General features: G+C 39.0%; 1 protein-coding gene across 2 annotated transcripts in view; it reads left to right on the plus strand.

The window, feature by feature from the left end:
* The first annotated feature begins 455 nt into the window (after positions 1–455).
* LOC132127469 (PHD finger protein 24-like) overlaps positions 456–20,601 on the plus strand; it is a 32,186-nt gene continuing 12,040 nt past the window's right edge. For both annotated transcript variants that reach the window (XM_059539367.1, XM_059539368.1), the window contains exons 1-3: positions 456–823; positions 11,593–12,020; positions 15,754–15,939. In XM_059539367.1, the coding sequence (XP_059395350.1) occupies positions 11,595–12,020; positions 15,754–15,939 (612 nt within the window). In that variant the 5' untranslated portion in view covers positions 456–823; positions 11,593–11,594. The remainder of the gene's footprint in view (positions 824–11,592; positions 12,021–15,753; positions 15,940–20,601) is intronic.

Genomic DNA, 20,601 nt, shown 5'->3' on the forward strand with positions numbered 1-20,601 from the left:
TATATGCACGCGAAAACTGCGTTAAATGCACGCCAAACACCTGCATATCATATGCTCGCCAAAGTAATTTTTTTGCGTATCAATACCACGATTTTCTGCTTTATTTAGCGTACTATTTGTACGCATTTTCATGGGATTATCACAGCCTCGTTTTCGTTCCTGTCAACAATTAAATGTGGCGCTCCCCTGAGGTCTGTTTAAGACAACTTACTTCATACAATGCGACTATGCCCTGCTATCGGGCATACTAAGTTGTAGATATTCTTAACTGATAGTAAAAATATTGTAATGTAATGATTACAACCCCCCAAAATCAACAAGACGATGTATGTTCATTAAAGCAGTTTTGCATCCATATTCCGTGTATTGGGTCATCTCATTTCCCAGTGTCAACGTCATCTGAACAGACCAATGAAACGTCTCCTTTCGCAGGCTGAATACAAGTTCCACGAAGAGGCTCGAAGAACACTGGACCCTCGTGAATCTAGTGGGCTAGTCAGCAGAAGCAGCAGACACAACTTTCACCAGGGTTGTGTTTATTTATGCGAGCTGTACGGTCTCCAGAGCAAAGTTAGACTCCAGAATTCAGCACCGGAGCTGTCCAGCCTCCGCTCCCTCAGCTCGTGCCTCACAACGACGCTGTTTGCTCGGCTGCGGAATATTTGTTTGACAGGGTTAAACACTTTACACTGACCGCCGCGATTACACACGCATAGCCTTCACTGACGAAAGCAAACCTTGAAATGACTGCTGGCAGCGCATGAGAGAGAGGAGCAGAAGAAATCGAGTCCCAAGTACCGGAACACCATCCCATTTCCTCCAGGTTAGTCTTAGTTCTTTTCTAACTGTAGGTACTAACTAAATCAAGAGAGTTGCGATTTTTACAGTCCAGATTTAGTTAAGCTTGCAGGACGTGCATTGAATGCAACATAGAGCATGCATTCAAATTGCTGGTCATAAACACACGCAACTTGCATGGACGTAAATTTCAAGAGACAGATCATTCATGCATCAGTTTTATGTGGGTGTAGAAAAATACCCCGTCTGTAACACCCGATCTAGGTCAGTGCTGTTTTGACGGGTGTGGATGAGAGCCATGCATTATATTGCATCATTTCCCACTGTGAAATGTAATGAGGCTGGGGTTTGATAGCTAGCTGCCATACTTTACGCTATAACTTTTGTTACACTGACACCGAATGTTGCATGTGACGTATTTCTAATGTCGGATGTGCAGTCAAGTGCTTCACACGATAACTTGTGCGTGGCGAAGTGTAGATGCTCCTGTGAGCAGCACTGCAGAGGTAAGTTTTTCTGGCTCAATTGCAGTCTCTTTGTGAGACCCTTGTGCATCACTTCTGACGTCACAGCAGGAGCGAGTAGGGTGTTATGTAGTCATTGAGGAGTGGAAGTCAGAAAAGTCGCACATTTGGGGAAAATTATGTAGCTGTAGAATTTGACAGAACTACATTTAGACACATTTAAAGATTATATATAATTTAAACAGTCAAATGTATTTATTTATGATTAGATAACAATATATTAACCATTAATATTAATAATAAATACTATTATTTTTATTACTAAATGTAAAATATTTTAAGTAATATTATTTCAGATTTGAAAAGCATTATTATGGTATTACTACCCGCATAATTATAAATAGTAATAATTGCATCATCAACAATAACAACAACAACAACAACAAACATCATTGTTATTATTAATAATTAATAATCTGATTTTAAATATTTTATATTGCCAAATGTAACATTGTTTTATAAATATTGCAAGTAAAATTATTTCAGATTTAAGGAGCAATATAAATATTACTACCTGCAAAATAATTATTAATAATAATAGCAATAAATGACATTATACGTACTAGTACCACTTTTACTAAACTATCAACAGCAACAACAACAACAATAATACATTTCCTATCATTATTATTATTAATTTCCCTAACAAGCTATTTCTACTGGATTTAACCCATAAAAATATGACTTGTTAGTTTCCGTTAATGTATTTAGGTTGATTCGTTGATATACATTTAAAAAAAAAAATGTTGATGAGTATAATCTATAATAATAATAATAATTTGTTACATGAATATAAAGCTGATTTAACCAGAGCTTGCTGACAGTGATGTAAAATTGATATGTTTTCTTCATGTAAGAAACTATATTACTGATAATGCATATAAAAATAATGAAAGAGAACATAATGAAAATAAAGCTGATCTAATCTAATCTAATCATGTAGGTTAACAGGAGTGTCTGAATCTGAACGTTCTGTATTTCATTTTCTGGACTTTTTCCAAACCACCAACACACCTTGCATGTTTATGACACCTTTGCTGTTATTTAATAATTGATATATTTCATCACATTCTATTATTTTGGCCTTTGTAATACCATTACATGCTTGCTATTCGTTATTGTTCAATATAAGTATTGCTTCAGTTGATCTATTTGACATGTACCCCCACTATTAGCCCTGTCCTACTTCTTCTTCCTACCTTCCTCCACTTTTTGGTGCTCGGTTCTCTCCTGTCTGCCCTCCTACCCACAATGCACCATGAGTGTCAGCTCTGGAACCCAGCAGACACTCCAGGTTCCCTCGTCTCTCTCACAGCGCTCATTGTCACCTCCTCTCAGAAGAGTGCCTGGCACAGACTCAGTGCCTGACAGGAACTGAATGCCAACATGGGGGCTCCTCTCTCTAGAGGCATTTACATTCAAATTCCTCTAAATTGCGACGCCTCTGAGCCCATAGGCTAGCATGCGAGAGGAATCTCAACTACCTGTACTTATAGTTTGGACAGCACACTTTGCTTTTGGGCCACTGAGTGTTCAAGTCAGGCATTATGAGATGCAATGGCATATATGCATTAATATATTCCCAAAATTCAAAATTCAATGTTCCCAAAGCACACAAGCCCACATTGAACAGATTATGTGTTTAATCACTTTGTTGCTCATTAGAGAGCGTTGGCGATTTTTTCTTTGAAGTTTGGCAGCTTTTTTCTTTTTTTCTCGGTGGGTGTTTGTGATTCCAATCACTGGCAGAAGGTGGCCTTAGTGAACTCGTTAGTGTGATTAGTTCCAGGATTTTGGGGATGGGATATTCACGTCAATGGGAAGCATTTCCCATGGAAAAAAGAATGCTTTGTCGCTGTCCTATTCACAGAACGGTTCCCCACAGGAGCAGTGCATGAAAGGCAGGGTTTGTTGGGATTCAAGTCAGCGACAGCTTGACAGTGCGAAGGCGATTTGTGAAACATGGTATTACAATAATATCAGAGGAAAAAACTAAAATTGGTGAACATGTAGGTGCAATGCATCTAAACATTAGCATTCAGAAGTTTTGCTGTAGGAAACAAGTGTAGCTTTTGAAATGTCTCGATGGTTGAAATCGCAGCTCACCACACTACAAGTTACTCATAATTTAAAGGGACAGTTCACCCAAAAAAAAAATAACTTTCTGTGTTCATTTAGTCACCTTTGTGTTGCAGCATGAATTTCTTTCTTCCGCAAAGCAGATGTTTTCAAGAAGGCACAGGATTTTCAGTTTTGTGAGCATCTTCTAAATATATTTATTAGTCAGATTCATGAATTATTCTGCCTTTATGATCCAAATGATAAAAGAACCGACTCAAAGGAATCATTTGCTCACAAATCAGCATCTCCATTTCTCTCGCCTCAATTTTGACAAAATATTTTTCTTACAAGTCACTATTAAATGTATTGTAGCTATTATTCTTGCTTTTTATTGTTAATTTTTTTCTTATCAATCATATTTGGTATATTTGAAAAAGATACCACACAATGTCTGTGCATGGATAGAACGATAGACAGAATGATAGAACAATAGATAGAATGATAGATAGAATGATATAAGGATATAATGATAGATAGATTTAACTGAACACTTAGAAGAAGCAATGGTTACCTTTATATGAAGTCAATGTACTGAAGCATATTCTGCTGAACATCTGTGCAGACAGATGCCTCACACAGAATGATAATTAGACGTCACGGTCTCCCTGGTGTCCTCACATAAATTGTCTATAAATTCCAATTCACAGCCCCACTTTATGAGACAATTTTACACAGTTTACATATATGTCAACATGATATTAAAAACAAGCACAGATAATAACCAGAGCTTCTCAGAATGAATGTGATTTAATTATCCTAAAGGATCTGTCTGTCTGTCTGTCCTTCCATCCATCTATATAAAAAGTAAAACTAACGCATTTCTCTTCTGTGAAATGATATATAAAAATATGAAAACCCTATATATTTTTAAAAAATGTTTCCATGTATAGGTAAACTCACCTATATATGGAAACAAACTCTTAAGTGACACAAATGTCTGCTTAAGTTCAGGACCATGTGATCAGCAGCACTGAGTCTGTGTCAAAAGCCAACTAAAGAGACAGAGACAGTAGAGCCATGTACATATGTGAGTTTTCATGTATGTCTCCCCTAAGCCCCCAACTTCATTTCTTTTTCAGGAGAGTCATCTAAATTTTTCAGGGAAGTATCGCTGGCCTGTTAGTGAGCTGTGTTGGTGAGACAGCCGTTGCCCAGAATACACTGCATCCTTTGAGCTCATTTTATTTCTGTGAGATTGCTGACTTGGTACACACTTTAGTGCAAACCTCCAAATCTAAACACTCACAGGGCCCTCGACTTTCCCCTGAGCAATAAAAATAGTCAGCCTTGTGTATAAATTCAGGTCAGGGAATTTTGTATTTGCTTGGGTAGGGGTTTTAGTAAAAAATAATTTATTTAATGTTTTCTTTGAGACTTTTTACTCAACCAACATCAACTATTGTAATGTGTTGTTTTCATTATTGCATCATCTTGATATTCTGGAGATAAATTTCAAATCTTTGCTAGTGGATATAGGAAAACATTTACATCATTTTAATAAAAACCATCCGGTGATTCACATACCTTGAGAAGCCCATCTGTTACTTTAAAAACACTTCCTCAGGTCTCAATCACCACAGACCTCCATCTCCATATTAAAATTAGTGATCGACCAATGTGGCATTTAGTCCTCCTCAATTCTGACTAAGTGGTTACAGCCTTTGTGTCCAACTTACCACAAAATAGAACATTAGCAAATCTTTCATTTGAAATTCACAAGTGTGGCTCGGAATACAAATGCTGTTCTTTCTATTTCCAGAGGTTTCCTTGCAGAGATTTAAAGCGATAGTTCTTCCAAAAATGAAAATTGCCTCATGATTTACTCACCCTCAAGCCATCCTAGGTGTATATGACTTTCTTTTTTCAGATGAATACAATTGTAGTTATATTAAAAAAGGTCCTGCCTGGCTCTTCAAAGCTTTAAAATGGTAGCTGATGTTGGTTGCATCCATTCTTCATAAAAAGTCCTCCACATGGCTTCCACTGACTGTCGTATGCATGTTCATGAGAGAATAGCGTTCTAGCGGTTGAAGTAGGCATAGTGTGAGCTTCATTTTTTTTGTAAACTATCCCTTTAAGAAAATAAAATAGTCCATATTTTATTGTTTATTGGACATTTTGTAATCTGATGGGTTTCTGTCTGCTATAATACATACATTTAACACTCTTAAATGTAACAATTTTTTTCTTTTACCATGGCTATAGGCAACTTTATTTTTGTAGCATACACAATAGTAAATGGAAGCGTTTTACAGTGACATCATAAAGAGAGAGCAAAAACATAAAAAAAAATACATTTTAAAATAATTTATGAACATAAAAAGGAATAAGAAATAAAAAAGATTAAAAAAAAGATAAAAAGTGTAGTTCTCAGTCTTGTCAATTATTTTCATTGAGTAATTTCACTGTTCGGCAGTAATTGCTTCCCATGCGTCTGAAAGCATCAGCTGTCACTGGAATGAACGTGTTATAATCTGTGCTGAGAGTTGGGATGCAGTGGGATTTCTAGCCAGAAGTCATTTTCATAAGGTTTGCAGACTTTGCACAAAGGGATTGACTCAGACGTTATTACAGGGGGAGAGATTCTCATCTTTTATTCTCCTCGAGGCGAGCTGCGATGACCTCTCGCTCTTCCTCTGCCTCTTGTCTCCAAGGACTCTTCATCCATCACTGTATAGTCACAGTTTTACGTCTGTGTCACAGTTTTAGTTCTAGCATCAGTCTGTTCATGCATGGTCTGATGCATATTGCTGGCTGAAATCACCAGTTCTGTGAACTCGTTGTCTGGCTTCTATGCAATTTCAGCCCATTGGGTGTACAGATCTGCCGGGAAATAAAATTGCGTTCACACTTTCCCAGGCTGATGCAATGAGCTCTTCAATGGAGGAATGCATGATTTCAGATTCACCTGTGAGTTTCACCAATAATAACCTGTGGTCAGTTTTGTTGCATAAGCTGCCAAAGTGGACCAGGCTTCATGCAGAGTAATCAAACTATTTGTACCTGTAACAGTTTTGTAATATCAAACATCACAGAATTGTGCATTTGTACTACAAAAGTACACAGTTTTTTAAAATATTTTTTTCTCAGAATTGAGAGTTTATATCTTGCAATTCTGAGCCATTTTAGAAGAAAAGTCTTCATTTTGATATATAAATTCACAAGTGCAATTCTGTGATGTAAAAAAAGCAGAATTGTGAAATTTACACTTCACAATTGTGAGAAAACAAAGTCAGGATTGTGAGATAAAAGTCCCTATTAACTTTTTAATTTGCTTCCCTGTCAGTAAAAGGAAAGCTGTTTTAGATGTGCAGCAAATTATTAAATTATGATGTATATATATATATATATATATATGATACACATGAATAATTAAATTTTGAAAGCTGACTGATTCATTTGGCACTGATTCATTACATCATGGTCTTTGTTGTAGCAGGCAAGCATACAAAATAATAAGATATTTAATGCATTTATTTAAAAAAAAACAACATGAGTCAAATTCCAGCTAAATCACTGTTAGTTTTATTGTCGGTATCTGATGAAAATAAATATGCTTAAATGTTGTTTTATTCTGTCACCCTAATTGGAATCCTCATGGTTTTCTTAACGTTTGCCTGGCTGTAATTTAGCTGCTTAAAAAGTATCATTTGTTTAACAAGCTACACTTTGAAAGTAGCTTTCTCAAATAGATTGCAATATCCTTTTACTGACTTAAGAGAGATATAATGCTATTCTCAGACAGTAATATATGCAGTTTGTTGCTGGCTTCGAGATACGCATTAATTAATTTGGTGACAAGACATTAAACCACACCTCCCTCAGCCAGCTGATGTGACATCTATCAGAACACGCTGAGCTGTTACAGGGTAAAATACATCATACAGCCGGGGGTAATTACTGCAAAAATCTTTGTGTCACTCCCAGGCCTTTGATGAGATGAGGCTCAGCACCCCCTCCTTGATTTCCCTCATTATTAAAGTTCATTCTCAGACTCTGCCTATAGGGACAAAAGCGAAGTTACAGTGTGGCTCTTTTAGGTGGGTGCAGAGAAAGAAGAAAGGGTCAGAGCTTGGGTTTATAGTTAAGAATAAATGGGAGAAGGATTTCAGTATCCATTGAAATTCAGAAGCATGCTGTGCTTTGCGTTTAGAAGGCGAGAGAATGCCAACTGAAGCAGTTTCACACCATTACCCTGATTAAAGACTGAATGGATGGAGCAAGCATTCAAGATGATCTGATGTCTGGGCAAGCTAAATCACAGTTTATGCTCAACACAAGAATGGAATGTACCAAGCTAAATGTTTGAAATTCATTTTTTAGTGCTTGTTCAGTCCATGTTTTTTGATCAGAATTGGAAAAAGTTTGAAATGTGAGAATTGTCTTTCTAGCAATTAATGAGTGTTATTTGAGTAATTTTTTTTTACGAACGCACACACAAGACGAGAGATCCAGTTGCAGTATTTAATGGGAAATCCAAAATCAAATCCAAAACAGGCAGGAGGTCAAAAACATTGAAAGCAGTCCAAAAAACAAGAAACATGAAAAACACAAGGAATCACGAGAAGCAACTAGGGAACACGAGAAGCAGGGTGACATGAAACAAGGACTCCATGAAACAGATAGAAACAGACCAGTTTATATAGACAGGTGAAAACGATGAAAGTGGAGACAGCTGAGTGCAATTAACAGGTGTGCAATTAACAGTAATGAAGGGGACAACGGCTTTGTGGGAAAATTAGTGGCTGCAGTGGGGTGACTATGGGGAAGTGAGACCACTAGTGAACACCCAAGGAAACACAGACCAGACACTGTGACATTACCTCCACTCTAAGGAGCAGCTACCAGATGCTCCACCGAACACAAGAACAAACCAAGGAACACAGAGATCAGATGGGAGGTGGACTGGTGGAGGATAAGGGGGAGGGACAGAGGGCCAGGTCCATAGAAGGGAACAGGCACAGGAAGTGGAAAAACAAAAACAAAACAAAAACAAAACCACAACAACAATGACGACAACGAGACCAGGAGGGAGGTGGACCGGCGGAGGACCAGGGGGAAGGATGGAGGGCCAGGTCCATAGAGGGAAACAGAGACCGGAAGTGAAAAAACAACAACAACAAAAAACAAAAACAAAACCACAACAACAACGAAAACAACAACAAAACAAAGAGGCCAGGAGGAAATGGAAAGTTCAGGGGCCCAGGGCAGAGCCGACAGGGCAGGAATCCAGGGTGGAGCAGGTGGAACTGGAGCCCATCGGGATGGCGCAGATGGAACTGGAGCCCACCACAGCCGAGCAGACGGGACTGACGCCCACCAGGGCGGTGCAGAGAACCACCACCCCCTTGCGGTCGAGACAGAGGCCCACCAGGGCGGCGCAGAAGACCACCACAGCCATGCAGATGAGACAGATGCCCACCAGGGCGGCGCAGAGGACCGCCACCTCCGTGTGGTCGAGACAGAAGCCCACCAGGGCAGTGCAGAGGACCACCACAGCCGAGCAGACGAGACAGAAGCCCACCAGGGCGGTGCAGAAGACCACCACAGCTGTGCGGTCGAGACAGAAGCTCACCAGGGCGGTGCAGAAGACCACCACAGCCGTGCGGTTGAGACAGAAGCCCACCACAGTGGGATCGATGGCACAGGAGAGCAAGTCTGGTTGGGTAAGCCTGAAATAGAGTCAATAACACAAAAAGGGTGTGCACATCCCAAACATCCAAATAGGACGCAGGTGCAAGACAACTGAATAATATAATCAAATAAAGAAGTGAAGTCTGCACACTGAAATCTACTGCTCCAGAGGAATTTAATTAAGCTCAAGCAACGTTTCGACCTTCAGGTCTTCATCAGGCACTGAAATAGAGAACATGAACCGGTTAAGGGTGGCCTCCGTGGCCCTGATGAGATGGTAGATGGTCTCCATGGCCATGACAGGGCAGGCGGTGAGTTCCTGGATGGCCTCCATGTCCATGAAAGGATAGGACGAGCCCTCAGGAAGTTCGGCTGAGATGTGACGAGGCTCTGGAAGTTCAGCAGAGACGTGGAGAGGCTCTGGTAGTTCAGCAGAGATGTGAAGAGGCTCTGGTTGATCTGTGGTGATTTGACTGGGTTCAGGAAGATCAACTGTGGCTTGATTTCGTTCAGGAAGATCAACTGTGGCTTGACTTGACGCAGGAAGATCAACGGTGATTTGATTTGACTCAGGAAGATCAACGGTGACTTGCCTTTGCTCATGAAGATCATTGGTGACTTGCCCTTGCTCATGAAGAACACCGGTGACTTGAACTTGCCCATGAAGAACACTGGTAACTTGACTTGACTCGACTCATGAGATCTAACTGTGGTTGTGTTTTACTCATGAGTGTTAATGGTGACTTAACCTGACTCAGGACAGTCAACGGGAACCTGAATCGACTCTGGACAGTCAACGGGGACCTGACTCGACTCAGGACGATCAACGGGGACCTGACTTGACTCAGGACGGTCAACGGGGACCTGACTCGACTCAGGACGGTCAACGGGGACCTGACTCGACTCAGGACGGTCAACGGGGACCTGACTCGACTCAGGACGGTCAACGGGGACCTGACTCGACTCAGGACGGTCAACGTGGACCTGACTCGACTCTGGAGGGACCACGGGGACCTGACTCGACTCTGGAGGGACCACGGGGACCTGACTCGACTCTGGACAGTCACCTGTGGCTGCCATCTGGTGCAGTGGCGCTGTGCCGTCGGCCATCTTGTGCTGTGGCGCTGGGCTGGCGGCCACCCTGTGCTGTGGCGCTGGGCCGGCGGCCATCTCGGGCAGTGGTGCTGGGCTGAGTGCAATTAAAAGGTGTGCAATTAACAGTGATGAAGAGGACAACGGCTTTGTGGGAAATGTAGTGCCTGCAGTGAGGTGACTATGGGCAAGTGAGACCACTAGTGGACACCCAGGGAAACACAGACCAGACACTGTGACATATTTGAACTGGAATAACAGAAAAAGGAATTTACACTAGCATTGGCGGAGCAAGGGTTGGTGATTCCACTTACAAAGGCTACTTCTGTCTTTTTATATTAGACAAGAATTGTTTATTTAGACGTAGAACATATTTTTTATATTAGGTTTTCCTGTTCTGTGAGCCATTATAATGTGCTTATAGCGTATGCTCTTCAATTGCACACACAAATATGTGCACAAATGTGGTGCGCGCTGTAGCCTGTATTATTTCATATTAAAGTGTGAATGAAACTATGTGTGCATGTGTATCAGATCCACGTCACATTCAGCTGTTGCAGCTCTTAAAGTAATAGCAGCCAAATAATGTAACAAAGCAGCTGCTGTGATGTGTGTTAAAGAAAAAAAGAGGAAATCAATAACTTGTGTAGCTTTATGTATTCTTCTATATTTAATTTAGAATTTAGTGTTTGATAACTTTATTACATTTCTGTATATTTCCTACTTGATGAAAGGGCACTGAAGGGTTTATGTGAAGATCGTCTTCAGTGTCACATGATTCTTCAGAAATCATTCTAATATGTTGACTTGCTGTTCAAGAACTATTTCTCATTATAATAAATGTTGAAATTTATTTTAAAATTCCAAAACAGTTCAGGAATTAAATTGGAATTTAAGTTCTGACCAACAAACACCACTGATCATGAATCACAAAATCTTGCGATCGAACAGCTCTGCATTGGTTTTGCTCTCTGTTCACACTGCAATCACAAGTCACCACATGTTGCCATTAGTTAAGATTGATGGTCTGTGTTGGCAGCAGACCAATACGAGACACACCAAGCCTGCCAGTGATCAATCATATCAGAGATCTGTGTGAAGAAAACGCTAGCGAGGTGGTTTGCGGCACATTTGCCGTGGTTCACAAAATCTGCTTGATCCAGCATGTGGGCGTATTTTGCCAGAGCAATGATTTAGAGACAAAGTCGATAGAACATGTCTTGTTTTCAACCTTAATATTTGTTATGCAACCGGGTGCTAACACCAACGCATAAGCATGAGAAGTCTCTCTTTGCTATATTAATATTATGTAGGTTTTGAAACTTAACCTGCTGAAAACACCAGCGCTGTTGATTGCATAGCCTGATATAAATCAATAATGTCTTATGGTAAAAATAGCTTTTGTTGTGTTACTGTTTTGTAGCCATGGGTGTGCTGATGTCCAAGAAGCAACAGGTGGAGAAGGTACAGAAGTGCAGCGTGGTGGTGTCTGCATTTAAAGACGGTCTGAAGGACCGGGCGGCACCAGCGGCTGGGGCCCCGACTGAAGAGGTCATAGCCGAGAATGGGGATGGATCTGCTGATGGATCCCACCAGGCAAGCAAGGAGCAGACTGAACAGAAAGACAAGGACAGCAAACCAGGGTCATTACCGAATCAGCAGGCCTCAGCTCCGCCTAGAGAGGAGCATAAGGCCAATCAGGAGGCTTGGGGGCGGCTCCGCGATGGGAAGGGGGTGGAGCCTGAGGATTTAAAGAAGGCACATCAGCTCATTCCTCCTGCATTTGTGCGGCCAAAGAGAGAGGCCAACGATGACCAACCATTGGATGTGCCGCTTGGGCAAAGAGAGCAGGTAATATGGATGAAATAAAAATGTTTTAACAGTTTGTTTTTAAACGTTTTTTAAACATTCCTGCTCATCTGTCATTATAAGTGCATTAACTGTAGAAGTATTTCTCTTTTATTTATGCACATTATTAAATGTTTTATAAATACTTTTTTTTTATTATGTCCCCTCAACTCTACATACAGTAGGACAAGCGAATTGTAAAATGAATGAATGGATGGGAAATTTTCTAAAATATTTTTAGAATGTAACTGATGGCTCAATTTAATGTTATAATTTTCTAATTATTTTTATTTGTTTATTTAAAAAAAATATTTAGCATTTCTAATTTTTTTTGTTTAGTTTTATAGTTTTGGGGGGAGTATAGTAACAATTAACATTAGAATTAATTTTTATTATATTATAATATTTTTTTTTATTTTATCCCCTTAACAATACATTAGACAAGTGGGTTAGATAATTATATAAACTTGTATATAATGGTAATTAACAGCATAACTTATATTATATTTATATTATTATAAATTGTATTTTTATTTTGTTCATTTGTTTATTTTTTATTAAATAGACAATTTTTAAAAATGTATTGCTCATTAACCATTATATCCCCTTAAACATACATTGGACAAGCAGTTTGGACAATGATTTAAAATAGATTTTTATAATAGTAATTCACAGCATCATTTATTATTATAATTCAATTTAAATGTATTTATTGTTTTAATTAAATAAAAAGTATATTAAACTAATAGGTATTAAAAAATTAGTTTGGGGGTGTTGCTGTATATTTATATACCAGGCCTAAAAAAATAGATATTACAGCAACAATCATAGAGTCCACACTTCTAGATCCAAAAATCCCATACAACTGCATGAGATTGAAGAACTCACCTAAAACATATACAAACTAGTCTGGCTTTCCTTATAGCTGAAATTAGAGGGGTGCTGTTGGAGGTTTTCCTTTCATTCGGAGCTGAAACCCACTCTGTGACGCACATACTGTATGTGAGAAAATGTCAAGTCTGTGAGTAAGGGAAGCTGATCCCAGCTCAGCCTAAATGGCAGCTCAGGTTTGTTGACAGTGCGTGGGCAGCGGGTATAGGCTGTGCTGGAAAAACCTGGCTGGGTGAGCTGCGATGACGTCTGGGATCAGTCCGAAATTAATTGGGGTCACTGAAGCTTGTGGTGATGAGGCCAGGCCTCACAGCGAGCCAGAGAAGAGCCACTCCACACAACTCCACTTCAACAGAACGCTTTTGTTTACCTGCAGTCTCTCTCTCAGCAGAAATAAAAGACATAAGAGCAGGCTGAATGAGATGCAATTTGGCTTGTCTTGTGAGTTATGTCTAGATGCATTTGCAGATGTTAAAATATGGTTCAGGAAAATGAATAAACAAACAGGCAGTACTGAGATGAATGAAAAATTGAACAGCTGGTGAATATAAATGTGAGAAAGAAAAAAAACTGTGCTTTTGCTCTGGCAAAGGGGAATAAACTTTGTCTTACATATTCAGAAAAAGGTTATTTTTTTTTTATCATGCATCAAGGGTAAAGAACTAGTACTACTTAGCATCAGATTATTTGATTTTAGGAAGAATTTGATCAGAAATGTTTGAGTTTATAGTCAAATTTCTAATGTTTGATTGCAGGCTTTGGCATTTTGGCAAATTTGAGCACATTTTGAGACAAAGTTGAGATTATATATATATATTTTTTTTTTGTCAGAAGAGAAATCAGAGAGGTAGGACTGTAACACTTTAAATTGTGCTCACTGTTACACTGAAATAAGTGAAATTAACTAGTAATTTATTCAAAATGCTTTTTGTAAATGCACCATAATAAATATTGAAATTTTTCAAAGAGAATATACCTTTATATATATATATATAATTATTATTATTATTATTGATGATTATTTCAATGAACGCAACATTGTTTTTATTAGTGTTAGTTAACGATAATAACCCGGGCTGTGACAAAAATGTCTGCTCATTTAGAAACAGGCCGAACGGGATGAAGGTGCCGAAGAGTGTACAATAATAAAATATTAGGGTGGCTTTGTCAAGTCAAAATAATAAGACAATCCATATATTGCATATATGCCCATAAAATGCCAAAGTGCTATTTTTATCATCTACAGACAGTAGAGGTCCACTACCATTCCAGCAGTTAAATACCAATGGGTTGTACTGATTCAGATTTTTTAAAGGCTCAGTGGCAAGGTGACGTACTTTGGCTCTTCTGATCGTCCCGCTTCTAAATACAGCACCGCTCTCCCCCGCGCTCATATCACAATCCTCACCCTCCTCAGAGACACATGTCACAATCTGAAGAGCAAAGACTGAGTGTGTCTGGTGCCGATGCCAGAATAGGGTGAATTATTCATCTGATATATCTGACAAGTATTGGATCCCTGGTTTCCTAGTTCCACGATCCTTAAAAAAGGTGTGTAAAGCTCCTATTTAGTACGCAAATTAACAAGTTACTTGAAGTTGACTAGGTAGCAGTGGTAAAGCTAATTTTAATGCTTGGTTTCCGTGTTCCATGTACTTTCACATTGTAATATTTAGCTGTGATTGTACCTTTCTAGCAGCAGAAGTAGAAGTAGCAGTATAGTGCTGTAACTTGCCGTGAGTCATCACATCTCACAAATCATCCCAACTCCTCTGGAGACGCTGGGGTGCACCAAAAGTCCTTGAAAATGATTTAAACTTTGAACTACAGTTTTGTCTCTGCACGTTTCCAAGGTTTTAAAATGTCTGACCCTGTGTTGCGTTAATGTGACAGGTTGTCAATAATTATGTCTGTGTCTATTGGGCGATGCTGCAGAGAGGAAGAACAGCATGAAATGAGATGAGCTCGTTAGACAGTAGACTCCAGCAGGGATTGACCATGTTTGTTAAACACTCATTACCTGTTGAAAGGTAACTGAGTAAAAAGTTGCAATGCTAGTAACTTATGAACATTTTAGTAGTGTTTTTGCAAATTGTGTAAACAAACTACTGTACATTGTCCTAGCTAAGCTAACTTCCTAACTTCTTTCATTTGTAGCATTAAACCTTGCTAAAAATGACTTTAGTTACTTAAGTATTATTTATATTCTATTATAGTATTCATTAATATTTTTAGTTTAATATTTTAATTTAATTTAATTTAATTTAGTGTTTTTGTACTGTATAATTTATCTTTGTTAAAATAGTCATATATTTCAAAATGTATCTTTAATGTAGTCTACCTTTTGTTAGTAGATTGTGTCTAACAGTTCAAAAAAAGAAAGTGAATGAATGAATACATACATTACATAGGCCTGCATGCAGACAGGCAGATGTCTATACCATCTATACAGTTTGTTTCTCTCACAGTTTAGTATTTATAAAACTTTAAACAAATTTCCCTTGTGCGATCAGCAAAACCTTTTCTTGAGCTGCATTCATCAAAGCAGCATGACATCAACATATCATGACATGAAAGTAAACCACATGCAGATTCAGCTGCACCATAGGAGACTTTAAATGAGCAGGGAATGTCAAGTGAGATTATTTCTATATTCGGTGACCTTTAATGGAAAGCAGCAAGTGGAGGGAGCTATAGAAGTTTGATCGTAGAGTCACCACACTTCCTGTCATGTGTGATTATGCATTTTCAGTGTGCTGTATGGCCTTTTTCAGTGAATCAATAAGAGTCTTTTTGCTAAGTTAGGATGATTTATCTGTGTTGTCTCCCATTGTACTGCGATCAGCCCGTCAACGATGAGATGTGCGAGGTGTGTGAGGTTTGGACGGCAGACGATCTGTTCCCCTGCCGGATGTGCACGCGGGTCTTCCACGACGGCTGTCTGCGGGAGATGGGTTACCTGAGCACTGAAGCTCTGCAGGAGATGAGAGAGACGGCCCACACCACCAGCGGCTGGAGCTGCTATTACTGCGTGAGTTTCCTCTTTGATGAATACATGCACACACTATCACACACAGACATATTTACAAGCACATTTCTAGTCCCTGGCTGTGTGCCGTTGTCTCCTAGTTATTACAGTAAATGTCTTTCAGTCTGCAGCAAGAATCCGTTCTGCAGAAATTAGCAGCTTATTTATGTTTATCTGTGCGGCTGTCTTAAAGGAAAAGTTTACTCAGAAATTACAATGAGCTGATTGTCACAGATGTAGTCACCATAAACTGCCACTGTATGGAGAATCATGAAAGAATTATGAAAATTCTTTTGAAACTTTTCAATGTTTCCATGAACAAAAACGACGGTTTTGAACTATATGAGGTTAAATAAAAAATGACAAAATGTTGACTTTTGGTGGAATTATTTTAATTTCAATATCATTAGCTGTTTTTCATTCCTGCCAGTGTGAAACAATGAGTTATTTCTGTAATATTACATGTTCACAAAGACTGATTAAATTATTATAAATGCTTACTTGATTGGTTATACTTTATTTTTTGTGTCTTCAGACATGCTACTGTAACTTTTGCAACTACATGTCAACTAATTCTCATTAACTTGCAACTACATGCCTACTAACACTCAGAGTAGACTTAGGTTAGGTTTAGTAGAATAAGTTGACATAAAAGTTCCTCAGTCAGTATGTTGTGGAGCCATCAAAATAAAGTGTTTTTTCGACTGATACACTAATGACTGCAAAAAAAAAAAAAACTAAAATAAAGACTTTATTCAACAAATTCTTCTCTTCCTGCAAGCTTTTTGTGAGCAAAAAGGTTAATTTTTCAATGTGTATGAAGCACAGCTCACACAGAAAATTAGTGTGACCAACTCGAACCCGTTGTGGAATCTGCAAAGGGAAATGATTTAACCCAATAAAAAATTCTGTATCACATGAGCCACTTTTCCACCGTTGACCCAAACTGTTTTCATTTCTTAATCATGCCATTCCAAGCCGATCCAATGTTCCACTGTTGGGCTGATAACAGAGCTTGCCAAACAAATACGTCAGTTATTGCCTGTCAGAATAAACATGCAGTGCCGAACCAAACTCAAGCCGAAACATAACTTCCCATTCTTGCAGTTCTTAGAATGGCTCACCCAGGTGTGGAAAAGTGGCTCTGAATTCCTGTTGAAATAAATGAATTGGGCATACAAAAAAAATCGCCTAATGCCCCGCCTATAAATACAAGTTGTTTCAGAGACACAATAAGACCAAAGACATTTCTTAACTAAATATTTCCACGTTTTTCTCTTCCTTTTATATCCCTATCCAGCAAAAAGTGCTGACAGAGTGCTCATATATATAGACCACCTGTTGACTAGCTTATATCCACAGATCCTTACCCCGTAACGCTCCTCTCAAAGGTCAGCATCAAGATGAGCGTGTCAAGATGAGTGTGTTACGCTAGAGAGTCTGGGCTCTGTTCAAAGCGCTCTCTCTCCCATCGTCAGAGAAGTCTGGCACTAAAATTACAGAGTGGGCTGTCAAAGCACACAAGCATCCTTCAAAGTGAAGTAGAGCGCTTATCTCAGTCGTGCAGGCTGCTGATGCTAAAATCATTTGTTGAGAGTGTAAGACATTTTCGAAGCTCCTGCTGCTACACTCACTCCAGATGCACTCGCTGGTTTCCAGCTAGACTCACACCCTCAAATGGGTTGCATCCCATGGTGCATTGCAAACATTAACAGCTGTGGACACATCCCTCGAAACAATATGTGAATTGCTGGGTTGTTGCTGAAATGTTTTGCGCGTATTTCCTTGGAGGGCTATTTCACAGCTTATGTGTCTAATTTTCTCACTCTGCCCTCTCTACAACCTAATCCACATGTGCGCGTAAGCGTGAGTATGTCGAGGACTAGAGATGTTCAGCCTGTTGCTTACTATATTGCTTTCAAGGGACACTGATGTTTTGTTTCATGTAATACCATTTAATATCTTCAAGTGTATTTCAGTGCATTGGGACAGACTAAGGCTTAATGGGAAATTATAGCGGAGTGGAGAACTGTAAGCATGAAATTTAGCATCAGTAAGTGTTAGTGAGAAGACCATGGTGGAAAATTAATTAAGAGTCCTGGCCAGGTTGTCAAAGTGATTTTGGCACTTGGCGTCAAATGCGGGCTTTTCATTCAATAGAATCAGCACTTGTAATTAGCCATGTGACAGTTTAGATAATTACAGCCCTTACTGGTCCAAACACAACAATAAAAGAGCTCAAACTGATATGACATGCACCTGGTGTGGAGATATGCTCATAAAGATGATGTCATGGATGATGGGGAACGTTAACAATGAAAATTGTGAGCTGAAGCAAAATAGATACAGCCAATAGGGATAAGTTGTGTATTGTTTTGCTAAATAGCTATCTAGCTGTACTATTTGTGTGAACATAATTAGGTGATTTTCTCCCCGTCTTGTTCTGACATCTTTCAAGGTTTGTGGTTTGAAAATGTCACCCAGCAGTGAAGCATTGTGCAGAAACTGCGGTGTTGTTTTCTCTAGCTTGTCCAACTGTGCTTGTGTTCTTTACGCTGCTTTCATCTTTGGGATGTCCTGTGAAATTCAAATCTCTTGGAGTTTCAGCGAACATGAAGGCTTAAAGGGATAGTCTATCCAAAATAGAAAGTTCTGTCATCATTTAGTCATCCTCATGATGTTCCAAACCCATAAGATACAAAATGAGAAGACTAGTAAAATGTTGAGACCCAAAACATATTTATGTGACAGCTTCTAGCTACACAAGCTTGAACTAATTTTCTTGTTTGGTTTTGAAATGTGTGTGCATTCTCAAACTTGCCACAAACTGTCGCCTTCTATCCACCTTGTTTTGCAAAACAACAACAACAAAAACAATATGATAACAAATGTCAGTTTGCAATATCAAGCAGCATAATGGAATGTTTTTGTACGGCTTAAAAAATTGGAAACAAATGATAACGGAAGCCTCCTGCATTCAAGTTATAAATGGCTGCTTCTGCTTTTACACTAAAGTCCCCCTGCTGTCACTTTTATCTGTTTAAACTCTTTCTTTGATAATCACGATGACATATTTAAACAGTTTTTTATTATATATATATTTCTTTATGTCTTAATATGCTTAAATGTAATTCTACACCCTTACCTCATTTAGTATACATGGCTATGCAAATTAGGCCCTGCCTCCACTCAATCATATCAGCTCCTGATGTACTTTCACTCATTTAACATACGTAGTAAATGCCACACAATGGCAAGTGGCAATATTCTATGAATTAAAACTGGAAAGTGAATCCGTGAGTGAATTTATTGAAATTCTGAATTTAGAAAGGACGTTTTTGAGATGTTTTTATCTTTGGTACACCGCATTTGGTGAATTTGTACAGTCAAAATCTAGTTATTTTAATAGAAATTTAAGCATCTGGGAAGGTCACTTAAGGGTTAAAGATTTGCCATTGGATCACATTAAAAGATTAAGCAAATTTGCAGCATTTGCTGTTTGGTTTGCTACATATAGCACTACTCCACTGGCAATAGACAATCGACAATTTTTTTTGTGTGTGAAATTTTGCTGGAATTTTGTTATTGTGAAGTAAATATGGAAGTGCACACAACCCGACTGTCAACATCTGATTTAATGTCAATATTTTTTCATCCAACAGGGCAAGGTTTTGTTATTTAGCATGGTCAGTTTGCCCTAGCTTGTAGATGTTATAACTGCACTATTTAGTGGACAAAAAGCATGTTTCTTAATCTATGGCCATTTAAAAGTGTACTGGAATCACTGCAAGCAGCATATTTCATGACTTGGGACTGGACATTGTTGTGGTGCCATCAGCAAATCTGTATTGACATGATGTAATTTTCCTGTGGCTACATAGTCACATGGTGTTTACTGGCTCGAAAAAAAGTGCCCATAACCGTGCACCCGAGAGCAAAGAAAGCAAATTTCAAATCACATCTGTGTACCTGCAGAGACCACAATGAATCCCACCTCTCGCTAAGCATTGTTTATAACATCTGTTCCTCATTTTGGGGTCTCTGACCGATGTCTGTTGAGAATGGCTTGTGGATAACACGACACAAATGAAATCCAATCTCATTTCAATGATCATCCTGACAAGGGGAGTGTATCCCACATTCACCGTTGACAGGAAATGAGGTACCTCTGAGACGAAGGCTACCCTTCCCATCTGCTCTAGTGCCATTGTTCAGATTAGTTCTCATCATGCTGGGGAAAGCTGATTGAAGTACAGCTACTCTCAATGCTGCTGGGGTCTAACAGTGCTCTTTCGAAGGCAGAGCTCGAGTCAAGAAAGAAATCTCGCTCTGAATTTGATATAAAAGGACAAGCTGTCATTTGATCTGTGAGAGCTTCTTCCTGCACCTCTTACACCTCAAACTCATTAGGTTTCCTTAAAAGCAGAGTTAGTCAGGTCGTTCATTACCCTTGGTTTAGAGATTGTTAGTCATTTTAGAAAGATAAAGGGGGGTGGGGGGACTGAAACACCTGCCGCTGGAGATAATGAATGTAATGTGTTTTTAAGGCTCAGTCTGAAGGGCCCTGAGGCTCTGTGCAGGATGTTTTTCTCATTAAGCCTTTTCTTTACATCTTTTTACTAGGGTTGTCATCTGAATGTGTTCATTTAGAAAGATCATCAAGAA

The sequence above is a fragment of the Carassius carassius genome, chromosome 45, assembly GCF_963082965.1.
Source record: "Carassius carassius chromosome 45, fCarCar2.1, whole genome shotgun sequence".
Taxonomy (NCBI): domain Eukaryota; kingdom Metazoa; phylum Chordata; class Actinopteri; order Cypriniformes; family Cyprinidae; genus Carassius; species Carassius carassius.